Source organism: Coregonus clupeaformis, chromosome 20 (genome assembly GCF_020615455.1).
Source record: "Coregonus clupeaformis isolate EN_2021a chromosome 20, ASM2061545v1, whole genome shotgun sequence".
In the NCBI taxonomy this organism is placed as follows: domain Eukaryota; kingdom Metazoa; phylum Chordata; class Actinopteri; order Salmoniformes; family Salmonidae; genus Coregonus; species Coregonus clupeaformis.
In genome coordinates this window covers 62,774,518-62,789,107 of record NC_059211.1, presented here as the reverse complement: position 1 = coordinate 62,789,107, position 14,590 = coordinate 62,774,518, and the positions used below count along the sequence as shown (strand labels likewise).

At 47.3% G+C, this 14,590-nt stretch overlaps 2 protein-coding genes across 4 annotated transcripts in view; both read left to right on the top strand.

Moving 5' to 3' along the window:
• The window catches only part of LOC123481447 (pyruvate kinase PKM-like), a 35,547-nt gene extending 30,362 nt beyond the window's left edge, over nt 1-5,185 (top strand). For all 3 annotated transcript variants that reach the window (XM_045205674.1, XM_045205673.1, XM_045205672.1), the window contains exon 12: nt 4,795-5,185. In XM_045205674.1, the coding sequence (XP_045061609.1) occupies nt 4,795-4,901 (107 nt within the window). In that variant the 3' untranslated portion in view covers nt 4,902-5,185. The remainder of the gene's footprint in view (nt 1-4,794) is intronic.
• Nucleotides 5,186-5,749: 564 nt separating this feature from the next.
• Nucleotides 5,750-14,590, top strand: part of LOC121543875 (potassium/sodium hyperpolarization-activated cyclic nucleotide-gated channel 3-like) — a 31,085-nt gene continuing 22,244 nt past the window's right edge. Inside the window, exons 1-2 of the mRNA XM_045205840.1 lie at nt 5,750-7,602; nt 7,778-8,457. Of these exons, the coding sequence (XP_045061775.1) occupies nt 7,781-8,457 (677 nt within the window). The 5' untranslated portion in view covers nt 5,750-7,602; nt 7,778-7,780. The remainder of the gene's footprint in view (nt 7,603-7,777; nt 8,458-14,590) is intronic.

The window sequence follows — 14,590 nt, the reverse complement described above, 5'->3', positions numbered from 1 at the left end:
ATTAGTCTGTGCCACAGGGTAGAGGCTGCAAGATTATTAGCTACCAGTACCCTTACCCTATAAGACAGCTGGGGCAGCACCCATTTCCATCTTGACAGTCTGGCACACACTTTCTCCACTACACCCTCCCAGTTCTTTTTCTGAAAGACATCGGAGCCTAGAAAACCCCCCAAAGTCTTCATCCCATCTCTGCCCCACTGAAGCCCCCCTGGTAACCGTGGAGCGGACCCCATCTGAAGCTGGCCTGCCCACAGCGCTTCACTCTTTCCCCAATTGACTCTAGCTGAGGAGGACCCCTCATACACCTTTAAAGCGTTTGAGAGAACCTTAACATCCTCACCCCCTGTAATAAAAACTGTCACGTCATCTAAATACGCAGACAGTGCTATCGTGGGACCCTTCATAACCCCTGGCACAGAGAAACCAGTAAGCCTCGCTCTTAAAAAACAAAGCATTGGTTCAATCGCCAGACTATATAACTGCCCTGAAATTGGGCATCCCTGCCTGATGCCCCTTTGGACAGGGATGGGGCAACTCTGTATGCCCCAGCATACAGTAAATTCATCCAAGACAAAAAAACATCCCCAAACCCAAAGGCTTTCATTGTTTTAAACAAGTACTGGTGGTCCACACGATCAAAAGCCTTCTCCTGATCCAAAGAAAGTAAACCCACATTTACATCAGACAGTTTACAAATGTCTAAAACATCTCTTATTAGAAACAAGTTGTCAACAATAGAGCGATCAGGTACACAGTAGGACTGGTCCTTGTGGACCAACAATCCCAGATACTCTTTCAACCTGTTTGAGAGACATTTAGAAACAATTTTATATTCTGCACACAGCAAAGCAACAGGTCTCCAATTTTTTATGAGAGCCAAATCCCCCTTTTTTGGCAACAGTGAAAGTACCGCACGTTGACAAGATACAGGAAGAGAGCCCTCATGAAAAGATTCACACACCACTTCATAAAAATCCTCCCCAATAGACCCCCAAAAGTGCTTATAAAACTCAGATGGTAAACCATCAATGCCAGGGGGCTCGGCCTGTTGAGAGCTGCATAACTGCTGTGGACAGCTCTTGCAGTGTAATGTCAGAGTCCAATGCGACTCTTTGCTCAGGTCCCAATTGAGGAAGACCGTGTAACAACTGTTCAGTACACAGAGTCACAATCCTCCGCATTATAGAGGGCAGAATAGAAATCCACGGCATGTTGACGCATTTCACTGTCATCCGTGGTCACCTTCCCATCAGGGAGACGAAGGCAGACCATCTGTTTACGTTGCAATGTCGACTGTCCTAGGTTTAAAAAAAAAAAAAAGCACTAGGAGCATCCATATCCTTGAGGGAAGCGAAACGAGCCCTAATCAAGGCACCCTTCACTCTTTCATGCAGAAACGACCTCAGTTCATGTTTCTTGTCCTGTAAGTTCATGACTAGTCCGGGGTCATTCTGAGTGATCAACTTCAATTCAATAGATTTGATGTCCTGTTCAAGGGCCCTGATAGTCTCTTTAACTTCAATTCGAGACAGAGCAGTATACTGTTGACAAAATAATCGTATTTGGGCCTTCCCAACCTCCCACCATTGTCTCAAGGACTCAAAATTCCCTTTTGTAACCCTCAATTTTTCCCAAAACAACAAAAACCTTTCACAAAACATGACATCATGTAACAATTTAACATTAAAATACCAATAAGATGATGACCTTCGTGGACAGGACAAGTGAATATCAACAGTGACAATATGGTGATCAGAGAAACCCACAGGAGTAATGTCACACCTTCCAACCCTACTACAGTATTGCTCAGATACATACAACCTGTCTAACCTTGCTGCACTGACATGACCTTCATTAACTTTCAGCCATGTGTACTGCCTAACTTTTGCATTCCTTACTCTCCACACATCAGAAAGCTCAAACTCAGTTAACAGACCAGACAGGCAAGTGGCTGACCGCAGGTGAGGTTCTTCAGCGGTGCGATCAACAGTAAAATCCACTGTACAGTTCCAGTCCCCCCCTAAAACCATACACCCCTCTTGGTCACACTGTCTTAAGGTTTCCTTTATTTTATCAAAACCAACAATACGCTCTGTACCCTCATTAGGAGCATAAACATTCAAAAAAACAAACAAAAAAAAAACATAACATCCACCTTGACCAATAAAACCTGACCTTTGACAATCTCTGTTGTAGATACTGTAGTGTCGAGTTAATGTTGCTAGTTATTGCTGTTAAACAAAGGAGTCCGCTTATACTGAACTTTGATCATAAGGTTTATTCATATCACAAGATTTCAGCATAAGTGTACAGGTGTCCAGATCACCCGGAGAGCAGTATCCTCCAAATTACAATGTCTGCTCTAACCTCTTCTTCGTTTAAACCCAGTATATATAATCTTCCCCAAAATATGGGTGGCTCCCTCTACTGTCCAATCCCCTGTCTTCCCTGGGGCGTCACCCTAAAAACGGCTCTCTTTGAACCTAAATAAACATCCCCTCAGGTTCCACTTGATAATATTAACAAAGTCATAATCTTAATACACTACAATACCACAGTCACCCCTAAGCCTGAAGAAAATTAGTACCATGACTGAGTATATGCTGCCCCTCCCACCTTTTTTTCCTCATCACTATGTGTCTCCTGTAGGAAAACTACATTAAGCCTTTTCTGTTGTATTACTTCTAATACCCAAGCCCTCTTATTCCTGTCCCTTCCTCCATTAATATTGAGAGAACCTACCCTTAGTACCTCCATATAGAAAATAAAAAGGAAAAGCAGAAAAAACCACAGAGAAACCAGACAAAGAGAATAGAACACCCTATGAGGCATAATCATCATCATTATTTAAATTTTCTCTTAACCTGACCACGTTTCCCACCACCTTTTGCTGCTGCAACAGCAGTAACAAATTTCCTCAAGCGAAACCGCTTCTTCTCACTCAACTGGTCTAACCCCACCGTCTTCTGTAACATCACAGCTGACCTCACAAATTTATCAACATCAAAATAATCTGCCAATTTGACAGATTTCCCAAAAGTCTGATCAAGAAACCCATTTACCTCCTCTAGATCGTAAATTGAGTCCTCACCAGCTGATATCGTATCAAGAGCGATATCCATATTCTTCTCCTGATCCTCCTCAACTGAGGCCACAGACCACTGACTCCCCTCTACCACATCCCTTTCAACACTTCCCACTTGCACCCCATCACTCGTACCAGGCATCTCCTCCACTACCTGGGAGACTAGCCCCACCTGAACCCCATTACTCGTAGTGGGCATCTCCTCCACTACCTGGGAACCTAGCTCCACATGAACCCCCCCTGTACCCCAGCACTCATAGTGGGCATCTCCTCCATTACCTGGGAGATTAGCTCCACATGAACCCTCTCCTGTAACCCATTACTTGTAGTGGGCATCTCCTCCACTACCTGGGAGATTAGCTCCACATGTACCCTCTCCTGTACCCCAGCACTCGTACTGGGCACCTCCTCACCAGTCTGAGGAAATGGCCCTTCAGATCCATCCTTACCTTCTACAACAATATTTTTCTGCTGCATAACATTTCCCTCTGGTACAAGTTGCAACTCTGTGCCCTCAACACGGACAACTTGTTCCTCAGCAACAGATGCTTGTGGCTGCTCTACCGCTGTCAGCCCACCTCTCCCTACATCAGTGGGCCCAGGCATTACGAGGACCACCTGCGCCCCTCCCTCTGCCTTCTCCCTTTTCGGGCAAGCATGTCGCTTATGACCAACATCCCCACACTCAAAACACTACCCGTACTAGCATAAGCCATATACAGTCTATTGTCATACTTGACTTTAAACGCTAACTCCAAAGTCTGCTCTGGTGAGTCCAAAAACATAAACACCTGTCGCCGAAACGACATAACCTGTTTCAACGCCGGGTGTTTGCAACCCAATGGGACAATCTTAATTGAACTTGCAAACTTCCCAAAGCGCAATAACTCTCGCTCCAATAGCTCATTTGGAATAAACTGCGGTACATTTGAAATCGTTACCCTTGTTGACGGAGAAAAAAGCGGCGTAACTTGAATAAACATTCCTTTAAGAAGTACGCCATGCTCAACCATACGATCAACAAGGCGCTCTTCTTTAAGAAATACCACCACCGCTTTATTCATCCGTGACGCATAAGCAACATTCTCATATCCTACCTTCTCTCCTTCGGCGACCAGAACCTCCTCCACCGTGACAGTAGCTTCAGTAACACACCTAAATCCGTGCCGAAGTGACAGGGACGGCGTCCCCATTCGGGCCGCCATCCCCACCAAAATCAGCGTAATTTCGACACGAAAAACAATATACTTAATTCTACCACAACAAGAAAATATAAATAATAACCTTAATCATGCATAGAAGAAAAAAAGGATATCACCAAGAAAAGGAAAACCCAGGATATCTAACTCTACACAACACTCGCACTTAGCACTCACTCAAACAATTCCCAGCATGCACCAAACACTCCCAGCATGGAAAGAGAGAGAGAGTATGTTTAGTGTCATATGGATTTTATTCACGTCTCTTTTCACTATCTCACCGTCTGCATCCCCTTTCCACCATCCCTCACTGTGTCTGTCCCCCCTTCCACCATCCCTCACTGTCTGCCTCCCCCTCCCACACTCCCTCACTGTGTCTGCCTCCCCCTCCCACCCTCCCTCACTGTGTCTGCCTCCCCCTCCCACCATCCCTCACTGTGTCTGCCTCCCGCCACCAACCCTCCCTCTCGGTGTCTGCCTTCTCCTCCCACCCTCCCTCACTGTGTGTAGGAAAGGCCAGGGGCTTCTTCAAGACAGGTGACATGGTGATTGTGGTGACCGGCTGGATTCCTGGTTCTGGTCACACTAACATCATGAGGGCGGTCCACGTGCCCTAAACACTCTGCTCCTATTGGACACTACCACTGACTGACAGACAGACCCACCAATCCGAAGTGGCACACACTAACTGGAATGCTAACTACATAGATAGCATAGAACTAGAATACATTTCCTTTATGAGGGGATGAAGTACATAACAGTTTAGAGATTACGATGATAAAGTTAATATTTTTCATTAAAATTTACCTTAATGTAGTCTTAATGTTTTTGTGTTTATTAATTTCTGTCTTGGAAGCACTGCCTCTCTCCAAATAAAGCTTGGAGCGTAGCCTCAGCATAATATGGCGTGAGGTCTGTTTTTTTCTCTCTCTATCTTTCTCTCTCTCTCTGACTCTCTGGCTCTCTCGCTCTTTCGCTCGCTCTCTCTCTCTCTCGCTCTCTCTCTCTCTCTGCGACGCCTGTATGTTCAGTGTGCATGGTCCCCATCCATCATATCATTTTTTATATAATTTGAGAAACAAATAATGAACTGCAATTAAGCCATTTCAGTTGCCAGTTATTGTGGCCGTTGTCAGTCATATGCTGTGTGGAAATAGATAAGGCTTATCTCTGTCGCCGTGGCTGGTGGAGATATTCGGTTTGACCGATGCCATTATATGCTGAGTTTTCTGAGGCGCTCCAGCCCTGTCATTTTATTCTACCAACAGAGATGACCCAGATCCGCGTTCACAGCGACTACCCATAAACTAATCTAACTAACTAACTGTCTCTCTTCTGTTTATTATCTCCTCTCCCTTGGTTCTGTGTGTCCCTTTTCTTCCTCTTGCTCTGCTGATCCTTTTTATATTGTATTTTTTGAAAAGTTTTTTTGTATTATTTTTATTTATTTTTCAATTTCGTGATATCCAATTGGTAGTCACAGTCTTGTCCTTAAAGGAAAATTCCACTAGAAATTGTCGTTTTGCATCATATGATGCATTTTTCATCATCATGAGGATGTGGCAAGTTACACTTTTCTTTTTGACAGTCCTACATCTTGAAAATGTGATTTCTGACATGCAGAACATTTTGGGACTATCAACAATGGACTAATAATAAATAAATAAAAAGTGTCCTTTAACGCCCCCCCCTCTCTCTCTCTCTCTCTTTCTCTTTATTTCCCTCCCTCGCGCAATTCCCGGGTTGTATTGGGGTGGATGACGCGGGAGCCATACCTTCGCTGTGTGCTTCTCGCGCTGGCTGGGCATGCGGCCTGGGGAAGGAAGGATGATGGGTTTGCGGCTGCCATGGCAACAAGCCGATTAGATTCAGACCTTTGTGTGTATTTATTTATTTAATATTTCAGTTGCGTGAGTGCCTGAGAGGTGATGGGCGTTTTGGAAGTCAGCATGCAATCGGAATCAGAATATTAAGACTGGTGTCGCGTTCCTTTTGAATTATGATTGGGCATAAAATAGCCTATTTAAATATTTGGCTATATATTTTTTAAACATTTTAGTCATTTAGCAGACGCTCTTATCCAGAGTGACTTACAGTTAGTGAGTGCATACATTTTTTCATACTGGCCCCTCGTGGGAATATATACCTTCTCAAGCTCAACAAGTTATTCAGGTTGGAACAGGACTTCATGGATCTAATTCATTCAAGCGCACTTTTTTCCTTGCATGGTTTTATTCATCAAGATTCATTAAAAAAAAGTCAATGAAACGGAGGTTTTAATAATCGTGAATTAATAGGATGGCCTCCAAAGATGTCGCTGTAACAGTCCAAGGATGACATTGGGAGTGACTGGAGAAGTGGAAGAGGAGGGGAAACGCGTCTGAAATAGCAGAGCATTTATCCGGGCGGGTTTGGAGACGTCACATATTCTGCACTTGCCCAGGTTGTCTGTTCTGTTTGTGTGTTTCAGAACTGGATTGCTGACATCAAATTAACCGAAAAGAACCCTGATGCTGACTCTAACAGCTTGCCTTGTTTTGCGTACCCGGGCAAAGAGAATATTCTCTGGTGTTAGGCGCGTGTGGGTGATAATTCAGGCTAAATTGGGGGTACGACCACGTGTATTTGCACTCATTTTCGTATCTTTGTGTGTCTATCTGTCTGTGCGTGTTTCTGTATGAGAGCGTGCGTCAGGATAAATCAGCGCGCGGGTGAGTCAGACTGTGCTAGTGTCTGTGTGTGTCTCGTGCCCGTTTGTGTCTGTTAAAACAAACCGATCCGTGCTGATGAGGCTCACGTGTACTTGTCATTCATAGGTAGCCAACCACCCAAAACTATAACCTCTCATTCACCGTTAAGATGAACTCTTACAGAATACTACCATATGTCGATGAGAGCAAGAGGGAGACATATCCTTGACAACCAGAGAGGGAGTGTCAAAGAGCGACCTGCGTCATTATTCCTGAGAGAGAGACCGGGAATTCGATGCCAATATGCCCGGCGTTGAAACGCTGAGGGCGGCAGTAGATAGGAGACGGTGGGCCTCGGGCGGAGAGCACCGTTCCAAGGACATGGGAGGAGAAGAAGAGCTCGATGAGGAAAAGGGAGCTCGATGAGGAAAAGGGAGCTGGGGAAAGGAGGCGATAAGAGAAAGCACTGTCGTCATATTTTTGGAGTGAGAGATCTATTGTCGTTTTTAAGTGGCCATCACCAAGGTGAGGATGCACAGATCAGTGGAGCCAGGGCTGAGGTGTGAGCTGTCTGTTCTGGCACTATGGTGAGGAGACAGATAACTACAAGCCATTGGAGACTAAAAACGTGAGGTCAACTATTTTATCACCACCTTTCTCTTTCACCAGTCTTAGGTAGTAGCCTTTTATTATGCTCCTAGTTGAACATTGACAGGATATCTTGTCCCGTTTTGACAATCTGTTTCCGGAGTGAGAGTGACAGGTTATATTGACCTCCCTTTGCCCCCCTTCTCCCTGGTTAGGGGATGGATGGGGTGGCGGGAGGTGTTGGGCCCCCTGGCGGGGGTGAGGGTCGGCCGGGTCGTAGTGGAGGAGACTCTAAGAGGTGCAGTAAGGGCAGCCTGCCCTCCCCAGGGTATCGCCTCTCCCAGGCCTCTCTGGAGGGTGACAGGTCAGGGGTTGAGGGGTCTGGTTCCGGAGGGGGGCGACGGCGCCTCTCCATCTTGAGCGCCACCAGAGACGGCCTCCCCTTCCGTTCAGCTGGCACCCCGACCACCCCTGTCCCCCTGCCCCCTCCTCCAGCCCCCTCCTTCTGCTCTGCCCAGCAGCGTTCTGTTGGCTTCGCCTCGTCACGCGCCGCCCTCGCCTCCACTTCCTCCTCCACCGGCACCGGAGTGGTCGTCGTAGCGATGGGCCCGGAAACCACGACGACCACAGCTTGTAACACTGTGGCGGGCACGCCGGAGATGGGGAGTCTGTCTGGGACGGGGGGCATGGGGGGGTTTGGGATGGGTCTGGATGGGGAGGACTACAGCTACTCCAACCAGTCCACCTTCATCCAGAGACAGTTTGGAGCCATGCTGCAGCCGGGGGTCAACAAGTTCAGCCTGCGCATGTTTGGGTCCCACAAGGCCGTGGCCATGGAGCAGGAGAGACTCAAGTCAGCAGGGGAGTGGATCATACACCCCTACAGCGATTTCAGGTACGCACCATACACCCCTAGAGTGATTTCAGGTACGCACCATACACCCCTAGGAAATGGGGTGAGGGGCAGTGAGGGAGGGGAAAATATCATACACTCTGACAGCCACTTCAGGTCCGTACAGATACATAAATAAATAATAAGCCATTTAGCAGACGCTTTTATCCAAAGCAACTTACAGTCATGCGTGCATACATTTTTACGTAGGGGTGGTTCCGGGGATCATACAGCCTTGCCAGGGGGGAGGGAGAGGGTGGGTGGAGAGGGGGAGTGAGGGAGGGGAGAAGGAGTCTGGGTGTCTTTGAATGGGAGGGAGAAAAGAGGTGAAAGACTCAGTGGGGCCATGACCCAGAGGGAGAATATTTCCATCCTCCTTCAGGTAAGAAAGAGAGGGAAGGAAGGAAGAGAGAAGAGGGAAAGAGAGGAGTGTGGTCAGGAGATGGAGAATGGATGAATGGATGGACAAAGGGATGGTCAGAGGGAGAGAGAGATGTGTTGAGGATATATAGGACAGTGTAGGGAACAGGTCAGACAGAGTGTGGGTGAAATACCCTTACAACAACATCACTTCAGTAACCACAACACTATGGATAGAGGAAGAGAGAAGAGGGAGGGAGGGAAAGAGAGAGGGGGAGAGAAAGAGGTGTGAAAGACAGGGCAGCGTAGAGGTCCCTCCTATCAAACCTCATGTAGGCTACCCATGTAGGCTACTCCAGTCCATCCATATCAATGAATAAAGGCTGTATCTTCATTTGACCTCTAGAGCCTCATCTCCTTGTGTCCTTTCCTTTCCCTCATAAGCACTGAAGAGACTTGATGAGGTTTCCACAGTCTATCAAGTCTTTCAGACCACTGAAGGAGAGAGGGTGAGAAGGGGAAGCTATTGGGATGTACCCTGAGAGGAAAGACAGAGGGAGAGATGAAGGGAGAGATGAAGGGAGAGATGGGACGTGCAGGCTGGCTGGTAGTGAGCTGATGATAAAGTTGGGGAACATCCTTTAGGAACGTCCTTGTTACTAAGTTAGTAGCAGCTCCTTAGAATAGAGAGAGAGAGAGAGAGAGAGAGGATTTGTGAATAGAGGGAGAAATGAAGGAAGGGAATCAGCCTCACTGCAGATATGAAAGACAGGACAAAAGGTGGAGAGGGAGGTTGAGTAGATGATAGGCAGATAGAGGAGAATGACAGAATGTTTAATAGAGAGGGAGGGAGGGAGGGAGGGAGGGAGAGAGGGAGGGGAGAGAGGGAGGGAGAGACAGGGAGGGGGAGAGAGGGAGGGAGAGACAGGGAGGGGAGAGAGAGAGGGAGAGACAGGGAGGGGGAGAGAGGGAGGGAGAGACAGGGAGGGGGAGAGGGAGAGACAGGGAGGGGAGAGAGAGAGGGAGGGAGGGAGAGACAGGGAGGAGACAGGGAGGGGGGAGAGGGAGGAGAGACAAGGAGGGGAGAGGGAGGGAGAGACAGGGAGGGGAGAGAGGGAGGGAGATACAGGGAGGGGGAGAGAGGGAAGGAGGGGGAGAGAGAGAGGGGAGGGAGGGAGGGAGGGAGGAGGAGAGAGGGAGGGAGGGAGAGACAGGGAAGGGAGAGAGGGAGGGTGAGACAGGGAGGGGGAGAGAGGGAGGGAGAGACAGGGAGGGGGAGAGAGAGGGAAGGAAGGGGAAAGAGAGGGAATGAGGGGGAGAGTGGGAGGGAGAGACAGGGGGAGAGAGAGGGAGGGAGAGAGGGAGGAGGGAGGAGTGGGAGGAGAGAGGGAGGGAGGGAGGGAGGGAGGGAGGGAGGGAGGGGAGAGAGAGAGGGAGGGAGGGGGGAGAAACAGGGAAGGGAGAGAGGGAGGGTGAGACAGGAGGGGGAGAGAGGGAGGGAGAGACAGGGAGGGGAGAGAGAGGGAAGGAGGGGGAGAGAGAGGGGGGAGGGAGAGAGGGAGTGAGGGGGAGAGTGGGAGGGAGAGACAGGGGGAGAGAGGGGGAGAGTGGGAGGGAGAGACAGGGAAGGGAGGGAGGGAGGGGGAGAGAGAGGGAGAGACAGGGAAGGGAGAGAGGGAGGGAGGGGGAGAGAGACAGGGGAAGGGAGAGAGGGAGGGAGAGACAGGGAAGGGAGAGAGGATGGAGGGGAGAGAGAGGGAGGGAGGGGGAGAGAGAGGCAGGGAGGGGGAGACAGGGAAGGGGGAGAGGGAGGGAGGGGGGAGCGAGAGAGGAGGGGAGGAGAGACAGGGAAGGGAGGGGAGGTGGGAGGGGAGAGAGTGAGGGTGAGGGAGGGAGGGAGGGAGGGAGGGAGGGAGAGAGAGAGAGAGGGAGGGAGAGAGAGGGAGGGAGGGAAGGGGGAGAGGGGAGGAGAGAGGGGGGAGGAGAGAGGGGGAGACAGGGAGGGGGGAGAGACGGAGGGGAGAGAGGTAGGGGAGAGGGAGGAGGAGAGAGGGGGGAGAGAGAGGGGAGGGAGAGGAGGGGAGAGAGAGGGGGGGGAGAGGAACGGGAGAGAGAGGGGAGGTGGAGAGAAAGGGAGGGGGAGAGAGAGGAACGGGAGAGAGAGGGAGGGGGAGAGAGAGAGAGATACTTTCTTTGAAGGTGTAGTTTTAGCCTGTTGCTGTTTCCTGTCTAGTTTTTTTTTACTGTAGTTTCGTAGCCCTTTCTTGCAGTCAAGTGACCAAGTGGCTTCATGGGTGGAATGTTATTCATATTTAATAAACATTATTTCAAAAAAGCAGCTGAAAATCCGGTGTCTCTATGTCAAACGGTTTTGTTATATTTCAGTCTTCTGTAATGTATATAAAATGTAATATTGGGATGCAAACTCAAAATGGAATACATTTCAACTCTATATCTGACATGGTACAGGTGTCTTCTTTTTTCAAGCCCATAACCATGTGTGTGAGGTGTATACTTTTGTTTCAAAGTAGATTTGTTTGACTACCAAGAAACACTCTGTGTGACCCTGATTTAGCCCACTGCAGTAAGGTTAATTGAACCAATTTGATAGAGGACATAATGAGACATGATTACCACGCATGCATGCACACAACACACACACACACGCATACACACACCACACGCACACACTGCCTGTTCTCTGTGTGAAATATCTGTGATGTAAATTGTCACTGTGCTTGCCCATAAAAGTCAATCACACATAAGCCCTGTTTATACCTGCCGCTAACATGCGTCCTTTGTCCTGATGTTGACCTGGTCTTGTTCGTTTACACTTGGAAGATCTGATTACGATCAGATCACAATGTGTCTTTTAATCGTCTACACCTGTCTAAAACTGTGGGCATAATAAGAATGTGGAAAAGATGGGGACAAAGGACGCATGTTAGCACTTGACTAACCTGTACCTCCACACATTGACTCGGTACCGGTACCCCCTGTATATAGCCTCAGTATAGTTATTTTATTGTGTTACTTTCATTTTTTAAATTTTTACTTTAGTTTATTTTGTAAATATATTCTTAACTCTATTTCTTGAACTGCATTGTTGGTTAAGGGCTTGTAAGGTCTACACCTGTTCTAGTCGGTGCATGTGACAAATACAATTTGATTTTTGATTTGATATAGACAGGTTTTTAAATGGAGGCTTGCTGGGCTGGCCGTGTGTGTGTGGTCTTGTGCGTGAACCCAACACAGCGCCCCCTGCTGGCTATTTATTGACAGTTTTAGAATCACAAATCTTTATAGAGGAAACTGTCACATTGACACAGTCCTTAGAATGAGGTGAGATGATCCTTAAAATTAAATGTCTTTAACTTCAGGCAATGGATGTCTGTGAACATTTCATGATGTTGAAATCACTTCAGGGAATTAGATGGGAAATTATCTGGTGGTTGCTAGCATTGGGTGTGTTTTGAAACGTTTTTAAAACACTTTGCAGACTGATGGATAATCGACCACCTGTCGAGTGGTTGCTGGATGTATGGGTGTCTGTGTGGAGAGAGAGACAGAGTAGTAATCTCCAGACAGGCTTCAGAAACAATGGATGACTTGATCCCCCAGGCTCCTGGCCCACTTTAGTTCTGCCAGCCTCAATCGAACGCACACACACACACACACACTTGAACACACACACTAACACGCACACAAACACATATGAACACACACTTTAACACGCACGAACAAACACACACATTCTCTCTTTTTTCTCCCTCTCATACTCAGAGATCAGTCTCACCTGTCCCTCTTCTGGTTCCAGTCAGGTGATGGAGGGAGGGAGGGAGATGGAGGGATGAGGGATGTATAGAGGAGAGGTTTAGAGAATTGGATATCCTCCCTCTGCAGTTTTTCACAATCACTTTGGCACTAATTTCAGAACCTTGACGTCATTTTTCAAAACTCTAGACACAAAACGGTCATCACTTGTAACACAGGCTGTCCAATGTTCAAAACATTGCATTGTGCATTCATATCTTTAAAGAAATCTTGCACATGCACAATCATTGGTTCAAAAAACAAATTTATTGTGAAATACCAATGAAACGTTAATTTAGATCACCCACACACAAGCAACCAATAGTTTCACTATGTCATTGTTCGTACAATCATTAAATATTGTAGTACAAAATAGGTGATACATGTTTCATTATGGTACTACATGTAAATACATCCCTGTAAAAGTACTGCAGTAGTAGAGAGAATACTACAGACACAGTGGAATCAAGTCTGAAATATATTGATGAAAAACAATACAGTACTGTAAAACATCAAATGCAGTGTTCCTCAACTTGCTTGCTTGTACTGTAAAAAGCTAAACATAGGAGTGATTACTGTACTTCTACATTTTCATCAACTCTGTCTTGTGGATTTGTCCACAGGTTCTCATCTACATCACAATTGATGTTTTCATTAGCCAAACATCTTGGAAAAAACCTTCGGGCATGGCGAATCCAGGCCTGACACTGGTCTGCCGTGATGTCATTGCATGCGTCATCCAAGGCCTGGAGAAGAGTGACTTGTTCATGAGGGCGCCTATCATAAACCTTCCATCTCCATGTGTAGAAAAATTCCTCAATCGGGTTAAGGAAAGGAGAGTATGGGGGTAAATACAGGGTGGTAAATTGTGCATGGGCCTGAAACCATGCTTGCACCATATGAGCATGGTGGAACCTGACATTATCCCACAATGACATAGGTCACGCCATCAGCTCTACAGACCTCATCGAGCTCATCAAGGAAGGTTACAAGGAGAGCTGCATTATATGATCCAATACGAGTCTGCGTCCCACCACACCATCTTCTGATATAGCCGCACACATGGTAATGTTGGCCCCACGTTGTCCAGGTACTTGGATGGTTGCCCGCTGGCCAATGAAATTCCGACCTCTCCTCCTTGTCTTGGCCAGGTTAAAGCCTGCCTCATCCAAATATATGAATTTGTGATGGTTGTCATCAGCATCCAGCTCCATCACCCTCTAAAAATACATTTTGGAAAGAGATTTACAGATTACTGTACAATGTAGAATTTTATTACAACAGCCATCTTGAAACTGAACATACCTGAACATACTCAGTCCTCATTTGCTTCACTCTGTCTGCATTTCTTTCAAAAGGCACACGGTATAGTTGTTTTAAAGACACCTGGTGCCTTTTCAGCATGCGTGCAATAGTCGGCAAACTTATGGATTCCACATTGTTAAACATGTCTTCATTGTCCAAGATATGCTGGCAAATTTCTGTAAGGCGAATATCATTTCTGGCCTGAACCAAATCGACCACAGCCTGCTCTTGTTGGTCAGTCAGAATTTTGCCTCTGCCTCCCCTATTTGGCCTAGTCTCAATTCTACAGGGAACATTACAGTAAGAAGACACTTGGTCACATCACCTACTCTGTGATACACATTGGTATGCAGTCATTTGACAATTGAGAGTAGCATAATGTTTAGTGCATGTTGACGTGCATGCTGATGACTTACCGGTTCTCATTGCGGAAAGTTCTGATTATTGAGGCCACGGTTGACCTTCTGAGGTTTGGTTGTATCAGTGTAGCCGCCTCAGTCATTGTCATGCCATGATTTATGACATGGTCTACAACTATTGCTCGGATTTCATTGGACACTCTTTACTGTTGCTGCCGCTGTCTTGGTCCGTGGCCTTGTCCTCTACCACGTTCCCCCACACCTCCCAAACGAGACCCACGACCACCTCTCAGAAGGGG